The sequence below is a fragment of the Dreissena polymorpha genome, chromosome 9 (assembly GCF_020536995.1).
Source record: "Dreissena polymorpha isolate Duluth1 chromosome 9, UMN_Dpol_1.0, whole genome shotgun sequence".
Taxonomy (NCBI): Eukaryota; Metazoa; Mollusca; class Bivalvia; order Myida; family Dreissenidae; genus Dreissena; species Dreissena polymorpha.
This window is the reverse complement of record NC_068363.1, coordinates 38,535,972-38,561,479: the sequence shown is the minus strand read 5'-3', so window position 1 is coordinate 38,561,479 and position 25,508 is coordinate 38,535,972. Positions and strand designations below refer to the sequence as shown.

The 25,508-nt window shown below is 35.7% G+C and overlaps 1 protein-coding gene and 2 long non-coding RNA genes across 4 annotated transcripts; all 3 read right to left on the bottom strand.

The window, feature by feature from the left end:
- Nucleotides 1-1,190: 1,190 nt before the first annotated feature.
- LOC127845346 (uncharacterized) lies at nt 1,191-3,196 on the bottom strand. Its single transcript, XR_008033185.1, has 3 exons — nt 2,923-3,196; nt 1,369-2,623; nt 1,191-1,298 (listed from the first exon to the last, which is right to left on the bottom strand). It is a non-coding gene; the product is annotated as an uncharacterized LOC127845346 (long non-coding RNA).
- A 9,309-nt stretch (nt 3,197-12,505) lies between these two features.
- LOC127845513 (uncharacterized) lies at nt 12,506-19,904 on the bottom strand. 2 transcript variants are annotated; one of them, XR_008033245.1, is made up of 7 exons: nt 19,807-19,904; nt 15,282-15,331; nt 14,550-14,615; nt 14,211-14,274; nt 13,599-13,692; nt 13,233-13,277; nt 12,506-13,017 (listed from the first exon to the last, which is right to left on the bottom strand). It is a non-coding gene; the product is annotated as an uncharacterized LOC127845513 (long non-coding RNA). The 2 variants fall into 2 exon arrangements; XR_008033244.1 differs by lacking the exon at nt 19,807-19,904 and adding an exon at nt 15,489-15,583.
- A 467-nt stretch (nt 19,905-20,371) lies between these two features.
- LOC127845388 (uncharacterized) lies at nt 20,372-24,228 on the bottom strand. Its single transcript, XM_052376267.1, has 2 exons — nt 23,967-24,228; nt 20,372-23,600 (listed from the first exon to the last, which is right to left on the bottom strand). Exon 2 carries the CDS (start codon nt 23,592-23,594, stop codon nt 21,186-21,188), a length of 2,409 nt encoding a protein of 802 aa, XP_052232227.1. The 5' UTR covers nt 23,595-23,600; nt 23,967-24,228; the 3' UTR covers nt 20,372-21,185.
- Between the last annotated feature and the right edge of the window lie 1,280 nt (nt 24,229-25,508).

The window sequence follows — 25,508 nt, the reverse complement described above, 5'->3', positions numbered from 1 at the left end:
GGTGTAATGGGTTGTCAATAAAATGGCAATATACATTTTTCCCTTAATAATTATAAAATTATTTATTATTTGGTTGGTTTATTTTCAAAGAAAACCTGAAGGCGTGCAGAAAGTCACGTGTACAGTGACAAGATGAAACTACGTACTCGTCGATTTTTCCGCAAATATTCATCACTTAATTCTAATCTGTTAATCTTTAGACATTAGACGAAAATATTCTGTATTGGCATTTCAAATACTGTCTGAAGTTACACCTTTGCACAGCGCTTGCATTGAAACTTCAAGTATGTCATCACTTTTAAATGTTAATGTGCACAACACATTTTCCAAGCACAGTGATCCGTTTATTTTTAAGTTATTTGCCATGGGCATGACTGTTATGCCTGTAAGCAAGCGGTGCAGGGGTAAGTTATGTGGTCATTTTACAATGATTCTAAATCATTTAAGAAAACTATCAACTGAAGCAATTGGTGACAATACATTTCACTTTCATCAAGCTAGTAAAATGGCGTCAATATGTTTATTTATTGTCGGCACAACATCGCTGTTAAAAATATACATGTACACAATCGAGGACCTTGGCATCCATTTAGAGAGGACAAAACAGAGAATTGTGTGTATATGTAAATGAACAATAAAGTCATGTCAATGTAACTGTGGTAAGTGCACAGGTATAGTGCCGGCCTATAACAATGATATATATTCAGATTAGAATTTCATTTGGACGTAAAAGTACTTTAATTAAAATGACATAATTAATGTCGAAAATATAATTCTGCGTTACCGGAAGAGTTTCATGTTTTTGTTTCCAAATAAAACCCGTAAACTAGTAAAATAGTTGCCAAAATAAATAGATGTCCAGTTTACAATTGTGAGGCAGATGATTACTATTTTTGTGTACTGCAGACAAATCTTTTGACTATTGTTAAAAATAGTATTGTTTTAACAAGCGCAAAACACTGAAAAAGACTGCGTATGCTAGTTCACCGTTAAATTTTCAATTCAAGTGACAGACGTTTAGTTTGGCTGCTTATTAAAGCGGCAATAATGTCGTTTTTGAATAAACGCACCACCAAGGCGAAGCTTCAAAATTCTGAACGCTATTTATCGTACGAAAAACAACAACAACATATATACCTGTATGATTTTAATATGAACATCAGATCACTACAAATACAAGTTAATCCAATAAATAATGAGTATAGAACATATGATAATAATATTGAACCTCAGATCACTACAAATGAAAGTAAAATTAATCAATAATGAGTATAGAACATTTGATAATAATATTGAACCTCAGATCACTACAAATGCAATTAAAACTAATCAATAATGAATATAGAACATTTGCTAATAAAATTGAACTTCAGATCACTACAAATGCAAGTAAAACCAATCAATTTTGAGTAAAGAACATATAATAATAAAATTAATCTCTTAAATTATACGTTTGTTAGTTTCGGCATTTCAGTATTCAGTCTGTGGTGTTAATTTTATTTAGCCAGTTTACGAAATAACACTTACTGTATACACGCATGCGAAAGACACATTCAACTCTGGCCAGACACAAAGTCAATTCCCCTGCAAAAGCATGTACACAAACCGTCGTAGTCGCGACCGCAAGACTGGTTGCGCTTCCTTGAATCCCGCGAAAATCTTGGCTGGTAGATGGGATAAGGTCAATGGCGATGCTCCATCTAGGAAAACCCACTGCGCTTCATGTTGGCGATTATAGACTAAACAAGATAACTCATTCGTACTCTCGTGGTCGTACGATTGAATTACTTCGTCTTTGGAAATTGAGTGAAATAATTCAAAAAGCATTATTGGGAAGAACAAAAGAATCATTACGCCTACGATGTATGGACCTAGGAAGCATAAAGTCCATTTGTCGTGAGTTATGTTACAAACCGGATCCGAATATTTACTTGTGGTGTAATAATATATTATTTCACAACACGAATATTGAATAAACGGTACTGGATATTGAAGGTAAAGTCCAGCATAATATTCGAATCCAGATTTAGCTCCAGCGATCTCTATTAAATAACAAAAAGATATTTGTTCAAACTGGTGCACCTCATTTACTGTTTCATTAACCACTAGCTCCGACAAAGCTTTTGCAACATTTATCATGGATTCATTTGCACCAAAGTTCACAATACATTTTGATGTAGTGTATGCCTTAAAATCCACATAAGGGATCTAAATCGTTTCTGCGTCTAGAAGACCAAATGTAAGCAACCCAAAGTCGACATTCCAATTCAGATACGGATATGTTTCACCCGCCGTGGAATACGTCCAAAAACAGAGTTTTGGTTTCAAGACTTGTGGCTCAGTGTGTTTAATCACATTTGTCCCATTATAAAATTGTATTCCAAACTTGATAAATTTCGAATTCATTTGGCGCAAACGGTCCACAAAGAATATCTTGCGTTGCTCCCAGATACTAAATTCGCACAATGGTGGATCTTCGGTGAAAACGCGAGGCTCTATAACAGTTGCTGTCGGGCTGCTGATTTGGAATAGCGCGCCATCTGGCGTTAGGTTAACTTCCGGGAGCAACATAGCGCCTAGCACAGCGCACACATAACATTGATATGTTACTTGCATTGTTGTCCTGAAAGAAATGTGTAACTGGATATATTTACTAAACGTTGTTGATTGATAAATATTAAACGGTCAACAATGTTACGGTATTTACAAATTGAAATGTTAATCAACAGTGCCATAAACATTTTGTTCGAATTAAACTTTAATTTAATAGTTCCATCGTTCGATAGGATGTTGTTGAATAAGGCACGTCTATATTTTTTAATGTTTTATAACTTAATAAACATTAAAACGTTAGTTACTTAAATATACCGTTTAAGTAATAAACTGCACATCCCCAATGATATTATGTTTGATAATACATACCTACCGTAAACTGTTTTTCTTTAAGCACAATAATATTGACAATATACACGAACAGAACGATTTATAATAACTTTCGAATTGTTTCGGACAGCTTAACATCCAGTTTGATTTTTTCTGTTTTAATATATATACTGTATGTATTAGCATTACATAAATACTTAACACAAAAATGCATAATTACGATTAGGCTTACTGCTTCGTTAAACTTGCACAATTTAAATTTGAGATGTAAACATCTGTTCACAAAGAATTCGACAAGATAGTTAAACAATTCTTATCGGATTATATATTCATCATCGCAATTTTAAACTTCCGCTTTAACACTTGGGTTAAACAAAGCCGAGTAGTTTCGTATTGATCATGTTCGGTAGGCAATGTACAGCGAAATGGTTCTAGAACAATGGGTAAAATCATATATTCCCCTTTGAACTTGAATTCAGTAAAATAGACTTGGGTTTCATAACGTGTATTGTGCTACAAATTTTTGACAAAAGCAGCATTTAAACATTTAAATTTGCCACACTTAAATAAATGCATAACTATGTATGTGTGCGTTGAATACATGTATAATAATATTTTTAACAAACGTTAGTATATTGGAACGGTGCAAATCCCTTTGCTGAATCTCTAATATGGCTTCAAGGGACCTTTTCGCTTTTTGGTAAATTGACAAAATTAAAAATAGTTGTTTCAGATTCGCTAATTTTCGTTGTAGTTATGATACTTGCGAGGAAACAGTAATACTGAACATTTACCATGCTCTAAAATATCCATTTTATGCATTTTTTAACGATTTAAATTATAAAGCGTTGCAACGCGAAATGATTGAATAATTCGTCCAGAGAGTTCTGCTGTTGTCGTTATATTTTGCGACAGAACGAGGATTGCTTATATGAAGTATAAAATACATCACTTATTGTATGAGCACGGATTGCCATGTGGTCTAAGCATTGGACTTTTACTCCAGGGGTCATTGGTTCGAGCCCAGTTGAGGTTTTTGTTTTTCTTTAATTGTATTCTTGTTTTTTACTGGAGCTTTTTAGATCCAATGTTTACAATATCAATATAAAGCATTAAATGACCAACCTTAATATCTGCCCAAATCTGTGAAAAGGTCCCTTTAAATTATAAGAGTTGCTGCTTAACAAACTGGTGAACGTTACAATGACTAAAACGTTCATAAAAACAAAAGGTATAACTCTATTTTATTCAGCAACCATATCGAGCGATGTGATAGACACAGATAATGCATACTCTATTTAACAGATTGATCTTTTTTACCATTACAACAACATGTATGTTGGTCAAAAATATTTTAAATTATAGTCAATGAAAACTTCCAATTATTTTGTCAAAAACCTTTCCTCGTGTAAAAGCTAATTTTGCAAATATGATCGAAAGAAGCAAACTTTTCAACCTGAAATACCGAAAAAAGGATCTTTCGAACAAAGATGGTCGGTCAAGTGAAAACAAACAAGTATCGATGCCGAAATGTATTGTTAAAGAAAAACAAACAACACAAAACTATACATTAAGCAGCACAGCTTGGTATTGCCTTTGTATTCGTCAACATCTTTATAAGGTTTCGATATACTGTTCGCACTTTTTATATAACATAGGAAATTTCTCAAACATTATTATTTACTTGCGCAAGTCTCTTATTTAAGCCGAGTGATAAATGAAAAACAAAATACAGCACACCGGAAGATGACCTTCTTTTTATACACTCACAGCAAAACATACAGCACACATGAAAAATGGGTCATCATATACAATAACAAGAAAAATACAACACACCAGGAGAATGTGTCATCATATACAATAACAACAAAACATACAACAAATCGGAGGATGGGATCACACACCAACAGATGTTGTCACAACATACCGGAACATACGTCGCAAACAACCAGAAGATGTGATCTAAACATAACGGAAGATAAGGGTCACAACACACCCGAAAATTGATTACAACAAACCAGAAGATAGAGGTCACAAGACACCAGAACAAATTGGTCACAACACACCATAAGATGGGGGTTACAACAAAGCTGAAGATAGAGGTCACAACATACAAGAAGATGGGGGTCACAACAAAACAGAAGTTAGGGTCACAGCACACCAGAAGATGTGGTTACAACAAAACAGAAGATAGAGGTCAAAACACACCAGAAGATATGTGTTACAACACACCAGACGATGGGGTCAAAACAAACCAGAAGATAGAGGTCACATCACACCAAAATATGGGGTCACATCCCACAGAAGATGAGGTCATCGCATAGAGTAAAATAGGATAAGGATAGGTGAGAAGGTTTAACGACTTGATATACTGATGTTACAGTATAGCATTAATTCGAAAAGTACAAAAAATGTACTTCTTCAGTATTTAAAATTGTGAAAAAACACACATAGTGTTACAACTGAGTCAGTTTACAAAGTAACCATGCTATCGAGGAAAAGAAATTACATTTTTACTATGTATACGATACAAAAATTCCTCATACCTTAGTAAGCCTGACGCAATATTTTTAACGGAATAAACACATTAAAAAGTAAAACATATTTTAAAGCAAAGCTAAACCCTATGTTTCTACGACAAAACATGTACTTCCAACCCCGACTGGCTTCTCCTGTTAAATGTTTGCATCCTCAATCTGATTTTTAATGACCTTACTTCCGTCTATAAACTTGACTTCCAAAACCCTTAGCAACTCACCAATTGTTATGACGTCAGTTCCCTCAGATTCTGAGACTGCGTCAAACTGGCCAATAATGTAGTGTCAGCGTGCAAAGTCCGTTTCAGAACCTTTATTTTATGCTTTCCGGTGGTTTATAGAGAAATATCAGTGAATTAAAACTGATATTTCACTGTTTTAAACGGTGAAAAATAACGGTAAAATATCGATATTTTTTCACTGTTTTACTGTGAAATGACTTCATTTTTTCGACGAAATGACGTCATAAATCAAGCGAAATTATCCAGTTAAACTCTTTCACAATGTAAATAAACGGTGCAAAAAGCATAAAATAAAAAGAAAATTTGTTGGATTCAATGGATTATCGATTTTTACTCACTCGTGATCATAAAAAAATATTTTTTCACTCGTGAAACAATTATTGTATATGATCACTCGTGAAATAAAATCGATATTCCATCGAATCCAACAAATATCCTCTATGAATATACACCGGAAAATGTTTTTGATTCAAATAATGGAACAAGTTCCTCGGTATTCCTGTCTTGTGCCCCATTTGCGTACTTTTCAAGCCTTGTGCGTTGCAATCATTCCTTCCAAAGTATAACGAGGAACGTAGATGACGATGCAATTTATACGGATATTTCTGAACATTGTAAGAACATTCGAAACCCCTACCGTGATTTTGTTAATTGTACCGATACCATTCAGTGTACATCGACACTCTTATAAAAAAGTACTGGCAATATTTTTTTAATAAATCAAACGAATCATTCGTGATTATACAACTGGGGCATTTTGCTCAAAGCTAAAAACCAGTCTCGAAGGCACATCCACATTGGAAGCGGAGGTTTACCGTTAAGAAGTATTCAGCTATGACCCTATTTTCTATCTAGAGAAAGGGTGCTGTGACATCAACGAGACCCTCTTGGTCATAAGACTGAATATTTTGTCTTTTGGTACACTGAACAATTTAAAATTGAATATTGGGCAATATGCCAATATAATAATTCCGACTATGTAAGGGCCCGTGGTGGATAAGTTCTATTTCGGCTGCTTTACATTGCATTCCGGCTTTTTGTATACTAACAGTGGATTGTGCTCATGTTACTTGAGACCAGATTGCGCTTGATGTTTTCCGATGCAGCACAATTGCACAGAGACATTGGTGCCGATTGCCATTCGGTCGTATTAGGTACATCTGCCGCTCGATGAACATTGTCACCTGCTCGCGATTGGACACTTCTTGAGCAGACAATGAGTAAAACCATCGAGGTGATACTCCGTTGGATTGCATTTCTGGGGGATTGTCGAATCTAAACCGTTGATATCAAAGATACAAATGCAATACACGGGTATGCAATTTCTAAAAATATGAAGAATTTCCATGTAACTGTTAAAACTGTATATCAGGTTAATAATCTTGACAGGAAAAAATATAACTCATAAACCTACTTTTACTAATTTTCCGGCTTGATAACGTTTTGAAACTGAACGACTAATTGTTTCTTTTTAAACTGTCTTTTGGCAGTAGATAGTTACTCGCTTAATTTTCTAAAGAAGGCCTTTAACTGTTAGTAGAGTAAAACTATAAATATTGTAACGCGAATCCGTACCTTGGCGTTCCGATAAAAATATATCTTTGGCATGTTACATCTTAGAAGAGGGACAAACTTTCTCGGTGTACAAATAACAGACGAAATAGTATACAGTTATTTCATGGATGCGCGGTGAACAGTCAATCGGCCTCGGGCAACAGTTCCAAAGTCATGCCTGTTACCTTGGGACAACAGTTTTGACTTTTCACCAAGCATCCATGAAATAACTGTTTTATTACATAATCAAATTTCAAAGTATACACGAGCGGGCAACAGTTCAAACTATTGACCGGTCAACAGTTCGAAATATTCACCGGTAATAGTTTAAAACATTGCAACATTACTTTTACGACGAGGAAATAGCAAAACATAATTAATTATCATTTATATAAGGCATTAGGTAATAAATGAATTTGATTAGCAACTGTATTTTATTACAGTTCGTACGTCAAGTTTGGTGTCGGTCCAATTATCTTATTAATAATTGTTTGAGAAATAAATGAATAAATAAATTAATTAATAACTATCAACGCATAGTCGTATGTTTAAAGTAATGTTAATGTTTAAATGTAAGACGCAGTCGTCGATCTAATCTTCTCAATTATTAAGATTCAGCATCTATTATTTACGCTTCCATCCTTGATTCCTCTATCCTCCATCTTTTTGTTGTTAAAATGTTAGTGTTTTAAGTTTCCAAATGATAGTAAGTTATATTTTTTCGTCAATAAATTTAGAAGTTGTTGACCGAAAGTTCCAACGTTAAAAGCTTGCGTTCCCGTTTTGTCATCATTTTTATACTATCCTGCGCTCCGATACTTGCGGATCTTGCGGCATGCTCGCAGCCAATCAAAACACTTCCTTACAATGACGAACCTCTACGTTTCGGAAAATTCCAAAAAGACTCCATCAGCCCGAAAGAAATAAACCCGTTGCGGATATTCTGAAAGTACTTAATACACGCAGGCCATAATCTGTTCGGCTGCCTTTTTCGACAATAACAAAAAGTGGAGTGTAGCCACAACAGTAAGGCACAATATTTGGGGAACGTCTTTTTTCCATTGTCTGAAATGTCTCTTTTCCATTGTCTGCAAAAAGGCAGTGAAACACCAAATTACGCAACATTTTTATTCAGCAAAACAGTTCAACGCTAAATAGTTTGTGCATGATGTTCAAAAGATTTAAGTTACATTTAAAAGCGAATACGTTTGTTCGTAATATGTACGGTACCGACGGACTAATACATTTAAAACAAAAAGTCTATTTTTTCAGTTCTTTCCTTCTAGAAGTCTAGCCACGGCGTGAGAAAATAATATTTCAAATTGCATTCGTTAGCACACCTCATCCTTTACCACTAAAGATTATTTCAAAATCGAATTATTGTTCTTGACTATAAAATGTCTATAGTCTTTACTAAAAGTCGAATATGGCCACAGTAAATAACACTGAAAATCGCACCATCGTTCATTTCTGAAAGTCGACTATGGCCACAGTAAATGGCTCTTAAAATGAGACCATCGTTCATTACTGCAAGTCGAATATGGCCACAGTAAATGACTCTTAAAATGACACCTAAGTTCATTACTGCAAGTCATCTATGGCAACAGTATATGACTCTTAAAATAACACCATCGTTCATTACTCAAAGTCTACTATGGCCACAGTAAATGACTCTTAAAATGACACCATCGTTCATTACTAAAAGTCGACTATGGCCGCAGTAAATGACTCTTAAAATGACACCCATCGTTTATTACTACAAATCGACTATGGCCACAGTAAATGACTCTTAAAAAGACACCCATCGTTCATTACTACAAGTCGACTATGGCCACAGTAAATGACTCTTAAAATGACACCACCGTTCATTACTGGCAGTCGACTATGGCCACAGTAAATGATTATTGAAATGTCACCACTGCTCATTACTGCAAGTCGACTATGGCCACAGTAAATGACTCTTAAAATGACACCATCGTTCATAACTGAAAGTCGACTATGGCCACAGTAAATTACACTTAAAATGACACCATCGTTCATTACTGCAAGTCGACTATGGCCACAGTATATGACTCTTAAAATAAGACCATCGTTCATTACTGCAAGTCGACTATGGCCACAGTAAATGACTCTTAAAATGAAACCACCGTTCATTACTTAAGGTCGACTATGGCCACAGTAAATGACTCTTAAAATGACACCATCGTTTAATACTAAAAGTCGACTATGGCCACAGTAAATGACTCTTAAAATAACACCATCGTTCATTACTGCAAGTCGACTATGGCCACATTAAATGACTCTTAAAATGACACCATCGTTCATTACTTAAAGTCGACTATGGCCACAGTAAATGACTTTTAAAATGACACCATCGTTCATTAATGAATGTCGACTATGGCCACAGCAAACGACTCTTAAAATGACACGATCGTTCATTACTGAAAGTCGACTATGGCCACAGTAAATGACACTTAAAATGACACCATCGATTATAACTGGAAGTCGACTATGGCCACAGTATATGACTCTTAAAATAAGACCATCGTTCATTACTGCAAGTCGACTATGGCCACAGCAAATGACTCTTCAAATGACACCATCGTTCATTACTGCAAGTCGACTATGGCCACAGTAAATGACTCTTAAAATGACACCATCGTTCATTACTGCAAAGTCGACTCTGGCCACAGTAAATGACTCTTAAAATAACACCATCGTTTATTACTAAAGGTTGACTATGGCCACAGTAAATGACTCTTAAAATGACACCATCGTTCAATACTAAAAGCCGACTATGGCCACGGTAAATGACTCTTATAATAACACCATCGTTCATTACTGAAAGTCGACTATGGCCACAGTAAATGACTCTTAAAATAAGACCATCGTTCATTACTGCAAGTCGACTATGGCCACAGTAAATGACTCTTAAAATGACACCATCGTTCATTACTTCAATTCGACTATGGCCACAGTAAATGACTCTTAAAATGACACCACCGTTCATTACTGGCAGTCGACTATGGCCACAGTAAATGACTTTTAAAATGTCACCACTGCTCATTACTGCAAGACGACTATGGCCACAGTAAATGACTCTTAAAATGACACCATCGTTCATTACTGAAAGTCGACTATGGCCACAGTAAATGACTCTTAAAATGACACCATCCTTCATTACTAAATGTCGACTATGGCCACAGTAAATGACTCTTAAAATGACACCATCGTTCATTACTGAAAGTCGACTATGGCCACAGTAAATGACTCTTAAAATAAGACCATCGTTCATTACTGCAAATCGACTATGGCCACAGTAAATGACTCTTAAAATGACACCATCGTTATTAATTCAATTCGACTATGGCCACAGTAAATGACTCTTAAAATGACACCACCGTTCATTACCGGCAGTCGACTATGGCCACAGTAAATGACTCTTAAAATAACACCATCGTTCAATACTAAAAGTCGACTATGGCCACGGTAAATGACTCTTATAATAACACCATCGTTCATTACTGAAAGTCGACTATGGCCACAGTAAATGACTCTTGAAATGACACCATCCTTCATTACTAAATGTCGACTATGGCCACAGTAAATGACTCTTAAAATGACACCATCGTTCAATACTAAATGTCGACTATGGCCACAGTAAATGACTCTTAAAATAACACCATCGTTCATTACTGAAAGTCGACTATGGCCACAGTAAATGACTCTTAAAATAACACCATCGTTCATTACTAAAGGTCGACTATGGCCACAGTAAATGACTCTTCAAATGACACCATCGTTCAATACTAAAAGTCGACTATGGCCACAGTATATGACTCTTAAAATAAGACCATCGTTCATTACTGCAAGTCGACTATGGCCACAGTAAATGACTATTAAAATGACACCATCGTTCATTACTGCAAGTCGACTATGGCCACAGTAAATGACTCTTGAAATGACACCATCGTTCATTACTGCTATTCGACTATGGCCACAGTAAATGACTCTCAAAATAACACCATCGTTCATTACTAAAAGTCGACTATGGCCACAGTAAATGACATTAAAATGACACCATCGTTCATTACTGGAAGTCGACTATGGCCACAGTAAATGAATCTTAAAATTACACCATCGTTCATTACTGCAAGTCGACTATGGCCACAGAAAATGACTCTTAAAATGACACCATCGTTCATTACTGAAAGTCGACTATGGCCACAGTAAATAACCCCAATTATCTATGTTTAAGCATTAATACGAAAATGTGAATGAGATTTTGTATAAAGACAAAGGCGCTCTTATGCCATTATAAGCATTGATACAAAATTGTGAACGAGTTTTAGGCAAACCACATAGGCGCTCTTATCCGCCATATAGCCATTAATACGGAAATATGAACGAGATTTAGTCAATATACATAGGCGCTCTTTTCCCTTGATAAGCATTAATACGGAAATATGAACGACATTTTGTTAAAACAAATAGTCTCTTTTATCATCCATATAGGCAATAAATACGGAAATTAGAACGAGATTTAATGAAAAGACAAAGGCGCTCTTATCCCATTATAGGCATTTATTCAAAAGACATAGTCGCTCTTATTCGCCATATAGCCATAAATACTGAAATATGAACGAGATTTAGTCAAAAGACATAGGCGCTCTTATCAACCATATAGCCATAAATATAATACAATGTAAGAGTACTATATTTTACACTTGTATGTATAATGAATATTCCTGATTCACGTATGAGTTTGAGCGCTCATTAACCTGTTTAACCTGCCCAGTAGTTAACATTGACCGTTCCAAAGCGGTGACACCGGCTTTATTGTACTCTTTTTGTATTTTGTTTCGTTTTGTGCCGTTCTGTTTTGGCAATTCATCACCTGCCATGAATAAAGGACCACGTACGTATGTATAATACAGGGTAAGATCTTGGATCCCAAAAGGTACATGGTGCTGCTAGAAAGAAGCAGGGTGGCGATTCGGAACAGAAACTGACATATTCATATAATATCCAGGTATTTTATTAATCAAATACAAACATATTGTCATTAAGAAACAAATTATCTATGGAAAAACCTATGATTGCGTCACTATACACACGCACATACGTTTGCAAATGTTTTGCTAAGATTTGCAGTAGATTTACGCTTGTTGCAAGAAAGATATTTATTGTTGCATGCATTTATTATTGCATGTAGAATACGCATTTAATCCGAATGCACCAACTCTTGTAAGTAGACAAAATTACACCTCCCTTATGATGGCTTTTTACCCCTCTAAGACAGTGAAGGAATATTATTTTGGCGATGTCCGGAGGTGTTTATCAATAATTATTTATTACATTTCATTAAACTTAATATGAATGTGTTCAATCATACAGCGGTGCACGCGTAATTAATTTATTGCCCCTTAATAGATTGAAATTCAGGAAGGTTGTACGTCCGGAGCTGTTTCACAGTACCTATTTCACGAAACTTAAAACAAATATACATCATCATTCGCCGATATTGTTTCTGTGTGGTTCTCCGTCCTTCCACTTTCAATGTCCGGAGCTGTGTGACAGTAACTATTGCATGAAAGTCTATAAAACTTAAATGTCATCATACTGCAGTGGTGCACACTTAAGTTCTGTCCGGATCGATAACTCAACAGTTAACAGTAAACCGGTGTCTGTAATGCAACGATCCCACTTTTGTCCTTACACATCTTCCGACCGTACGGTGTTGTCAGCCATGTTGAACTTTTCTGCAGGATGTTAGCGTCTTTGTGTTCACCAGGCTTTACCTTTGAAATAGATTGCAACAAAATCCAATCTGGTACGACATATTGACTAGGATTCTCACACAGTTTTTGAGTACCATGAAAGTTGTGACATAAGCTACAAGAAAACATGCTTTTTAACATGAATATACATCTACTATCCAGAAAAATTTCTTAAATGAAATTTCATGAGCACCTACAATTTCATCTGTAAAATTTATGTTCCGTGTTTTACTTACGTCTATCCGCTAGGGCGCTTGACCAATATTCTTTTATGCTCGAGCCTGCATTAACTAAAAACACATCAAGTTACATAACAAGTCAAACTTTTAAAGTGTCAAAGGCTACGAAGACACTTATAAGTAATTGTTTTATTTCGATGATACGATAAACTTTTACTAATCATAAATTGCCTGTGACTAGTAATTGTATTAATGGCTTGGTTATGCTAAAACACGTTACAGATATCTCTTTTAACCATTTTGTAAAACGTAAATCCGAATGAAATTTCTATGACATTTATACGAAAAGAAAAACCTAATATGACTGCTATATGTTTTTACAAAACTGATCATTGTAGTATTAATGATATGGACAATACATACGGTGAGTTGTTGCCAGGCTTTATGCTGTGAAAATACTTTTGGCCACCGTTCGTTGCAGAGCCTCTGTGGCCTCTTTATAACTACATCCAGTCGCCTGCAGTTTTATGATTTGAAACAAACGATTATGAGAATATTTAACAAATTTTACATACATGTACTGTGAAATATTTTCTTTACGAATATGTAGTTTACTTTGACACCAAAGAAGAAAATAATTTTTGTATGACATTCGAAACCGATATACTTTTTTCAATTAATTATATAACTTTAAATTTTTGCCTTTACTATTTATATTGTTCGGACTCGCCTTTAAAAACAGCGTAAAATTAAAACGGGATTCTATGTCTATTGACAGTCTAACAGGCATGTTATATGGAGATATTGTACTTTTTAAGACTTTGTTCTTCCCATTAACATTTAAAATATTTACATTTAACGAATTAAATTTACACAAACACAGCGCAAGTTTATACTTTCGTGAATAAAATGTGGTTGTGCACAAAATGAACAAAATGTTACGCACTCTTATAAATAAAATCATGTTTTGAAAACGTATATATTATTGTAAGATAATACTTGTTACAAAAAATAATCAAAGACCATACTCTATACCTCGTGCATGATCACTGAACACGCTTCCTTGACGAGGACGGATTCTGTATACGATGAAACTAGTCTGTAATTTAATATAGAAATGGTATTGGTTTTAATTTTTATAAGTTTAAGTTTAGTTTTTAACAAATGTTGATGGCAGTCTCGATCGAGCACGACCTTAGATGTATATCTTTCCACATACTAATTTTTAACCTTTACAAAATCGGTCATATGCAAGATTATGTTTATTTTTCACTTTCTAAATCCATTGTAAATGGCCCAATGATTATGTTATGGCTGACTGGAATAGTTCATGAAAAAAATCAATACTCAATAAAAAAATATAATACGAAATACCTTTTGTTCTTCTTGAAAGCTGATTTCAGCTTTTCGTTAGCTACGAGCTTTACCAAAGGGTGGTTCCTGTAAATGTCGTCATTATTGACAGTTTAAGTAAGCAATCAATTTCCCATGTTTTGTGAAATTTGTATGAAATCAAAGAAAGGGAAAGTTTTACATTGTGTATGGTACCGTTTGTCAGGAGAAATTGTGAATAAGCGAATAACACATATTTTTTCTTTACAATCGAACCTCGACTTTAATCGTTGATTGATTCAAAATATTTCGGCTCTTATCCTAAATATAAAGTGGTTATATGAATAAGGGAACACAGATAGCTTTCAAAATAATTGGTATTTTGAATGCCAAGCGCTTATGCAATATACAGTTGCCATTGCTAGGCATTGTACTGTACTAAGTGCCTGTTCGTAATGCAACCGGATCATTGCGATACTTTGGTCTTTACGAATTTCTCATATAGAGTTTATCTATTTCGTTCGGAGCTCATAGAATTCGAAGTAGCTCTTGACTTTGGGCAAGTAACAGACGCATAAAGACCAATTCCACAACACCGTCACACATAGGTTTCGGTGGCAAGACCGAGTTCGAATACTACGCCGTTTACAAAGCATTTCTGCTGTTAAAGTCAGTTTTTGTAAGCATTAACGCACATTTTGAATAAGCTTAGTGTATCAGTGCATTGAATTTAATTGCAGAAAAGCTACCTTATTTATGACAATTACAACTTACCCGTTTTCTGAAAAGGTATCTTGGATGTTTTTCTCCACGACAGTCAGTGCCTGAATTACATGAGGAAAAAACTGATAAAAAAGAACCAAATGATTATAGAATGTACACTGTTTCAAGAGTATGACAATACGTTAATGAAATTGTGCATTAATATTTGAATATGATAATCAATAGGCATGCAACGGAGAGTAATGTATGAATTAATACCTCTAACGCGAAAACGCAAAATCCATATCCGAAGGAACTTTTTGGTGCCGCGACTACGTTTGTAATAAATTTGCAATGGTTAAGCAAGCACAAAATGTCACTGAAATATATATAAAAAAGATCGGAATGAAATGGCGATAGAACTTCGACCAAATTCCTATGAACTTATGTGATCCAATGAAGAGTAAAATATATATGACTTTCTTTTACAATATTGTAACCACTAGAACATGTAGAAATCCTATGAAACCATTGCTCACTTTAAGAGTCATTTACTGTGGCCATAGTCGACTTTCAGTAATGAACGATGGTTTTACTGTGGCCATAGTCGACTTGCAGTAATGAACGATGGTGTCAGTTTAAGAGTCATTAACTGTGGCCATAGTCGAACTGCAGTAATGAACAGTGGTGACATTTAAAGAGTCATTTACTGTGGCCATTGTCGACTTCCAGTAATGAACGGTGGTGTCATTTTAAGAGTCATTAACTGTGGCCATAGTCGACTAGCAGTAATGAACGATGGTGTCATTTTAAGAATCATTTACTGTGGCCATAGTCGACTTGCAGTAATGAACAGTGGTGAAATTTTAAGAGTCATTTACTGTGGCCATAGTCGACTTGCAGTAATGTACGATGGTGTCGTTTTTAGAGTCATTTACTGTGGCCATAGTTGACTTGCTGTAATGAACAGTGGTGCCCTTTTAAGAGTCATTTACTGTGGCCATAGTCGACTTTCAGTAATGAACGATGGTTTTACTGTGGCCATAGTCGACTTGCAGTAATGAACGATGGTGTCATTTTAAGAGTCATTTACTGTGGCCATAGTCGACTTGCAGTAATGTACGATGGTGTCATTTTAAGAGTCATTTACTGTGGCCATAGTCGACTTTTAGTAATGAACGATGGTGTCATTTTAAGAGTCTTTTACTAAGGCCATAGTTGACTAGTAGTAATGAACGATGGTGTCATTTTAAGAATCATTTACTGTGGCCATAGTCGACTTGCAGTAATGAACAGTGGTGACATTTTAAGAGTCATTTACTGTGGCCATAGTCGACTTGCAGTAATGTACAATGGGTCATTTTAAGAGTCATTTACAGTGGCCATAGTCGACTTGCAGTAATGTACAATGGTATCATTTTAAGAGTCATTTACTGTGGCCATAGTCGAATTGCAGTAATGAACGATGGTGTTATTTTAAGAGTCATTTACTGTGGCCATAGTCGACTTTTAGTAATGAACGATGGTGTCATTTTAAGAGTCTTTTACTGTGGCCATAGTCGACTAGCAGTTATGAACGATGGTGTCATTTTAAGAATCATTTACTGTGGCCATAGTCGACTTGCAGTAATGAACAGTGGTGACATTTTAAGAGTCATTTACTGTGGCCATAGTCAACTTACAGTAATGAACAATGGTGTAATTTTAAGATTCATTTACTGTGGCCATAGTCGACTTGTAGTATTGGACGTAGGTGTCATTTAAAGAGTCATTTACTGTGGCCATAGTCGACTTGCAGTACTGAAAAATGGTGTCTTTTTGAGTCATTTACTGTGGCCATAGTCGACTTTTAGTAATGAACGATGGTGTTATTTTAAGAGTCATTTACTGTGGCCATAGTCGAATTGAAGTAATGAACAGTGGTGACATTTTAAGAGTTATTTACTGTGGCCATAGTCGACTTCCAGTTATGAACGGTGGTGTCATTTTAAGAGTCATTAACTGTGGCCATAGTCGAATTGCAGTAATGAACGATGGTGTAATTTTAAGAGTAATTTACTGTGGCCATAGTCGACTTTCAGTTATGAACGATGGTGTCATTTTAGGAGTCATTTACTGTGGCCATAGTCGACTTTTAGTAATGAACGATGGTGTCATTTTAAAAGGCATTTACTGTGGCCATAGTCGATTAGCAGTAATGAACGATGGTGTCATTTTAAGAGTCATTTTTTGTGGCCATAGTCGACTTGCAGAAATGAACAGTGGTGACATTTTAAGAGCCATTTACTGTGGCCATAGTCTACTTGCAGTAATGAACAGTGGTGACATTTTAAGAGTCATTTACTGTGGCCATAGTCGACTTTTAGTAATGAACGATGGTGTTATTTTAAGAGTCATTTACTGTGGCCATAGTCGAGCTGCAGTAATGAACAGTGGTGACATTTTAAGAGTCATTTACTGTGGCCATAGTCGACTTTTAGTAATGAACGATGGTGTTATTTTAAGAGTCATTAACTGTGGCCATAGTCGAACTGCAGTAATGAACAGTGGTGACATTTTAAGAGTCATTTACTGTGGCCATAGTCGACTAGCAGTAATGAACGATGGTGTCATTTTAAGAATCATTTACTGTGGCCATAGTCGACTTGCAGTAATGAACAATGGTGACATTTTAAGGGTCATTTACTGTGGCCATAGTCGACTTGCAGTAATGTACGATGGTGTCGTTTTTAGAGTCATTTACTGTGGCCATAGTCGACTTGCAGTAATGAACAGTGGTGCGCTTTTAAGAGTCATTTACTGTGGCCATAGTCGACTTTCAGTAATGAACGATGGTTTTACTGCTGCCATAGTCGACTTGCAGTAATGAACGATGGTGTCATTTTAAGAGTCATTTACTGTGGCCATAGTCGACTTGCAGTAATGTACGATGGTGTCATTTTAAGAGTCATTTACTGTGGCCATAGTCGACTTTAAGTAATGAACGATGGTGTTATTTTAAGAGTCATTTACTGTGGCCATAGTCGAATTGCAGTAATGAACGATGGTGTCATTTTAAGAGTCATTTACTGTGGCCATAGTCGACTTTTAGTAATGAACGATGGTGTCATTTTAAGAGTCTTTTACTGCGGCCATAGTTGACTAGCAGTAATGAACGATGGTGTCATTTTAAGAATCATTTACTGTGGCCATTGTCGACTTGCAGTAATGAACAGTGGTGACATTTTAAGAGTCATTTACTGTGGCCATAGTCAACTTACAGTAATGAACAATGGTGTAATTGTAAGATTCATTTACTGTGGCCATAGTCGACTTGTAGTATTGGACGTAGGTGTCATTTAAAGAGTCATTTACTGTGGCCATAGTCGACTTGCAGTACTGAAAAATGGTGTCTTTTTGAGTCATTTACTGTGGCCATAGTCGACTTTTAGTAATGAACGATGGTGTTATTTTAAGAGTCATTTACTGTGGCCATAGTCGAATTGAAGTAATGAACAGTGGTGACATTTTAAGAGTCATTTACTGTGGCCATAGTCGACTTCCAGTTATGAACGGTGGTGTCATTTTAAGAGTCATTAACTGTGGCCATAGTCGAATTGCAGTAATGAACGATGGTGTAATTTTAAGAGTAATTTACTGTGGCCATAGTCGACTTTCAGTTATGAACGATGGTGTCATTTTAAGAGTCATTTACTGTGGCCATAGTCGACTTTTAGTAATGAACGATGGTGTCATTTTAAAAGGCATTTACTGTGGCCATAGTCGATTAGCAGTAATGAACGATGGTGTCATTTTAAGAGTCATTTTCTGTGGCCATAGTCGACTTGCAGAAATGAACAGTGGTGACATTTTAAGAGCCATTTACTGTGGCCATAGTCTACTTGCAGTAATGAACAGTGGTGACATTTTAAGAGTCATTTACTGTGGCCATAGTCGACTTTTAGTAATGAACGATGGTGTTATTTTAAGAGTCATTTACTTTGGCCATAGTCGAGCTGCAGTAATGAACAGTGGTGACATTTTAAGAGTCATTTACTGTGGCCATAGTCGACTTTTAGTAATGAACGATGGTGTTATTTTAAGAGTCATTAACTGTGGCCATAGTCGAACTGCAGTAATGAACAATTGTGTCATTTTAAGAGTCATTTGCTGTGGTCATAGTCGACTTTCATTAATGAACAGTGGTGACATTTTAAGTTTCATTTACTGTAGCTATATTTGACTTGCAGTAACGAAAAATTGTTTCAGTTTTAGTGTCATTCACTGTGACCATAGTCGACTTGAAGAAATGAGCAATGTTGTCATTTTAATAGTTATTTACTGTGGCCATAGTCGACTTGCAGTAGCGCTCATCACATGCACGCGCACTATCAAGTTGCCTGATTATATATTTATTATCGATGTACATTAAACTTATAAACCATACGTGTAGTACACCATACACATCCATATTTGACCATTGCAGATATAAGACTAGTACCAGTACATATAATTTCATTCGTATTTAAGAATGGAATTTATGTTACTTTTTATCTTTTAGTCCTCCGACGTCTTTCTAAAACTAAATGTTCTATAACCGGTCTTTCTCTTCCATAACCGGTCTTTCTCGTCTATGGCCATACAACTATTTTCCATAGCCGAAACAGCCTATCGAAACAGCCAATGGAATCAGGAACATGGAAAAGAGTGTTTCCCCAATATTTGAGCATATGTACATAAATAAAAACTTTGAACATTTTCAAGCGACAGGTGGCACAAAAAGCAAAACTAATTTCAAATGATGGGGGATTTACACATAACAAATGCATTCCCTAGTGGCAATAAGTAAGTTTTTAATCCGTATTGTCTTTTTGAGTTGTATTAAAAACAACAGAAGTGGGTCCAGTGTGGCTGGAATAGTTTTCATGTTTACAAATAAATGTTGCATGATTTCGAAAACTGTCAATTTGAGTTTATGTATCATGCAATGTCTGGAAAGCTTCTTTCATGAATAGGACGTCATATAATAAGCTTGTATGCTATTGCTTCGATGCTTTATCAGTTATATGAACTTAATATTACACTACAGTATGCTGAAATGCGATCTTATCTACTACATTGACAGGAGCACACGACATTTGACGCATGGTCTGATACATGTGTTTGTTGAATGACAAGAAAACGATGTTGCCTAAGTTTTATTTGATTAATCCGCATACACAAACACAATGTAAGGAATACAATTATGTGCAACAGTTATGTGACCATAGCACGCGCGTTATCGACTAGTTAAAATGACTGCATTTTAACGCATGACATTATTTGTTGTAAGAAAACAATACGTGTTATCATATGGTGTAAAATGTTTGCAAGTAAGGTTTTGTGTGAATGTATTATGGACAAGCATACTTTCAATTGTACAAAACACGTTGTTCATTTGCTTGCTATATTACAATAATTGTGAATTTTGAAAAATACTGCTTCCTTGAAGAATCCTCGAAAACAACATCACACAATATCAAACATTAATACTTGATAAAATCCTTTGGTGTTTTTATTAATTACATTACGACATTTTGTCGTTGAGACTAATATGACGTTATTTTTATAATGTACACACACACACACATATGTGTATATATATATATATATATATGATTTTGATTTGTATACGTCATTACGTCATTTTACACTTTGCCATCACAGAAAATAACTGTTATTAAAACAAGTATAAAAATACATGTTTGGGCGGCAAAATGTTGCATTCATTAAAAAATATTCCACATATTTATTCGAATTCCTCAATTATTGTTAAAAAATATGACAAAATCAAAGCGTGACTAAATGCATTTTTGCAGCTTGCTGCACTGTGGTTAAATCAGTTGTACATAAGCTAATTTACGAGTTATATCTAGTAAGCATTTACACGCCATGTGATATCATTAACCTTCACCTATCACACGTCAATTAAACCGCTTTTATCACCTTTCAAACACTTCATGCGCAATTTTCAAGTTGTACTGTCTGACAATTCCAATAACGTTCAATCGACTTTGCAATCTTTGTTTCTTCTACTTGTCTTTTAATAACGTCACTTTCGTCGATAAAAACGACTTCCAACACCCTTGGCAACGCACCGACTATCACCACGAAGACAACGTGCATGACGTCAGACCTCTCCGAGGGAGACGATACGTTGAACTTGTCAAGTATGTACAGAGTAACAACCCATAATGCTATAATTAGGGTAATGCTTAATAGTAATTTGAGCACATGTAAGTATAAAGGTCGGTGTTTGTTAATCAAATATTCAAACAGACTCCTTGGTATTCCGCGCAGGTTCTTTCTTTGGCGTGTGCGATGGATTGTTGTGCCTGGAGGTGTTCCTGAAGTGTTTTGCACGTCGTTGCCACACACTGTGTCATCGTATGGAACCTTCTGTGATGTATTTTCATACGCAGAAGACTTAATATGGGATTCGGAAACCACAGACTGTTCAACGGCGATTGAAAGCAATTCCAAGTACACATTCCCGAATGATCGAATGAGGCGAGTTACATAGTACAAAATAGCTACAACAAAAAATAAATATCCAAAACTAGAAGAAGGGAACACTACAACTGCTACAAAGCACATTATTGTTATCTGCGATATGAATATGAAACTTTCCAGGAAGATCAAACACAAAATATACAAAAACAGACAGAATAGTATGGAACACGTACAAATAATAAACACGACAGAAAATTTGCAAGAAAACACTATTGAACCAAAATGATAATTTATCTGATCTAATATGGAAACGATATAACCCTTCATTAAAATAACGCCACCGCTAAAGAATGGTACGGCGTTGTAGATAAGGCAAGTAGCGAACTCAAGGAAACTAAGGACGGTCACTGGTATAACGAGTAAAATAAACGCAATTTTGTAACGGACTATTAACCGTAGAAACCGCTTTTTGTTTACATAGCAGACTCTTTTCCAAAATAAACCATTGAAAAGCATAAGAAAGCTCCCTCGACAAAACTCGGAAGCCCTACTGTATCCGGGTGCTGTTTCCGGTTCAAGCATAGCCATGCGCAACACCTCGTCAACTCCAAAAAATAATGGCGACCAAGTTCTCTTTGTCGGCGTTCCGTTTTCAATGATTTGCTTAAAACTGTTTGGCGCAACGATGATAATAATACCAAGAATATAGAATAACCCCAAAACTACCCAAGGCCCTCCTAGAATTGGAACAAATGTTTGCCGTGCGTGTTCATATTTCGCAAGAATAGTCAGGAATCCTAATGGGGTACCTTTTGCAACCAGATCGTCCACTGTTACTGTGTTCTTTGAACCAATGCCGTCTTTGAACAGAAGCACCCTTACAAATAGCAACACGGGAGCAATAAGAACACACAACAGTCGGCTCAGCCTTGAATATGTTAACGGGCGATTTTCTTTCAAGTCCGATAGCAGCCTTGAAGGCAGATCGAATAATCTGAGAGGAGGTCTCCCGTCTAGAAATATCCACATGTCCTCTTCTTGTATATCTTGACATAACGTTAAAGGAGTATCGATGAGACAATTGAAGTCATATGGCTGACATATTTCGTGTTTGCCTACTGTAGTTAAGAATTGAAAGACGAATATAGGACAAAACGCTAGTAAAATTATTCCGGCAAAATATGGCCCTGTTGTACATAGAGTCCATTTCTGCTGTTTTTGATTACATTCCGGATCTGAATACTTTCCCTCGGTGTAGGAGTAATCAAAAATGCAACACGAGTATTGAAATACATTAGTTGGAAAATTAAAGTATAGTCCTGCAAAATTGTCAACTTTTGGAAGTTTTGTCAGATAGCAGAAGAAATGTTTTCGATATGGATGCTCGGGATTATTTGTAACAACAATCTCAAATAAGGCCTTTGCTACATTAATCATGGATGCGTTGTCTCCAATGATTAATCGACAGTTTTCCGTTCGGTTAACCGGTATCACATCTAGAGCCAAATAGTCGAGTTCGAGTGTTCGTGCATCAAGCAGGGAGAATGAAACGACACCATAGTCTATGTACCAGCTTAGATATGGATAATTCGATTTATCGGTTGAGTATGTCCAGACCCAGTTATGCGGCAATATCACGTCGTCGGTGTGACTCAATTCCACGACTGATTTCTCTCTTATCGTTAGGTTGAATTTCACGAATACTGGATCTGATTCGTGAAACTGCACGTCAAAATAACTCTTGCTTCTTTCCCATGCACTGAACTTGCAAAGTGGCGCGGAAGTGTTATCACCATTCTCGATCTCTCTTGCATCGCTGACTATTGTGCCATCTAAGATGCAATCGCCTTTTTGGTACACTGTTACCAGTAGTATAGCGAGTGGTACGTGAGGAATTCGAATCCAAGACATCATGTCGATCTGTAAAAAAACAATTAAGCAGTATTGAACACAGTATAATGTGTATCATATTTAAATGACTTAATATAGTTGATTTGTATTGGACTTGTGTGTATGCCTTTAACGTTTTAAAGGCATATATCGTTATATCGTTTTCATATAAGATTCGAGTCTCGAACTTAACAACCGCATCGAAAGTATCGTATCATACTAGCCGTAACATAACAATTAGTCTATAAGAATTCCCGACCGGAATGACAAGCATGTATAAATATTTCGTAGTTTTGGAAACTGAATGTTTTCGTAGCGAGAATAATACAGTTAATTAAACGTACATTTTTTTCTAAATGAATTAATATTTTTAGTATAATGACAAATTGTACTTACAGAGCACGCCGATGCACCTTTCGTTAACGTTTTGTTGAAACCGAGTTTGTGAAAACAGTAACCGAATATATGCAACAATTTTAAAAAATCCGCAATACTAGTATACTCTTTGTCACTTTACGCTTCACAAAACCCAATAGCCAACTCTAACTAGCTCATCCCATTGAGATTGGCCTTTTAAATCATTCATAGTTTCTGGTATCGGTAAAACCCCGATTTAAATGTTGATTTAGCAATCCAGCATGTCACCTGTCGTTGTCAAGTTAGCCTTCATAGCATATTCAGGCCCGTATCCAGGATTTTTTAACTGGGGGGTGGGGCCAAAATTGGGATGGTGCGGGAGGGGTTTCCCCTCCCTTATATTTTTTTTATTTGGCACTGTTCAAGGTGAATTTTAATGCGTATAAAAACCTTATTTTGTGATATAAAGTTATGGTATATTACAAGTAAATCAACATCTTTCTGAAGTCTAAAGATTTCAGAAATGTATGATGTTTGGTGAAGAAGGAAAAGCAACCTTTGAAAATCAAAAACCTTTATTTATATATGTGACATAAAGAATGACTCTAGAGGAGGTTTGATTTCAAAGATAAAATACTATTATGGTTATATGTCAGTAAAAATACCCAAGTAGTATTTTTTCTTTGAAATCAAACCTCCTCTAAAGTTTCAAAGTAAATAAATAATAAAATGTTTATCATCTACAACACAGTTTGCACAGAAATGTAACTTAAAGTATGACTTTAGAGGAGGTTTGATTTCAACGAGAAAATACTATTATGGTTATATGTCAGTAACTGACATATACCCAACTAGTATTTTTTCTTTGAAATCAAACCCCCCGGTCCTGTCAGCGAAATAACCGGGACGGTAGAAAGGTGTTTAGTCGTAACAAGTTATATCATAATGCACAAAGATCCTGCATATACTGAGGCTTATGTTTTGTTTGAATATTTATGCAAGTGCGCAAAGTAACGTCCCAAATTAGCCGTGCAGTCCGCACATGCTAATCAGGGACAACACTGTTCGCATTAACTTGATTTTTGCTAAGAAGAGGCTTCTTTTAAACAAACAATACCAAAAGAGCGGAAATTGTCTACCCTGACGAGCTTATGCGAACTGCACAGGCTAATATGGGACGAAACTCCACGCAAATGCATTAAGACCAGATTTCCCAGAACGAGGCTTAATTTATTATATTAAAAAATAACTACGACAAAATAGCTATAAGTAAATATAATTTTATGAATTTTATGTCGGAGTTCAGTTTATAATTGTACATAAATTGTACAACTTGACAAACCCCACAGAATCCTTCGTGATCAAAAAATTACTATACAGTTTACGCCGCACTTCATCAGCGGAAAATGTATGTATGAATAAATTGTTATACATGAATATTAAAATATTCACCTAGTTTACCATCCTGCGCTTGATGTGCGTCATCAGCTACATGTACATCTATTATGAACAGTCGTTCTACGGATATCCTCTGCTGTGCTTCCTGTAATCTGATATTATGACACGAGGATGTAGCACAAT

What these genes read in the sequence shown, in the direction of transcription:
- LOC127845388 (XM_052376267.1), bottom strand. Translation starts at nt 23,594, where the DNA reads ATGATGTCTTGGATTCGAATTCCTCACGTACCACTCGCTATACTACTG.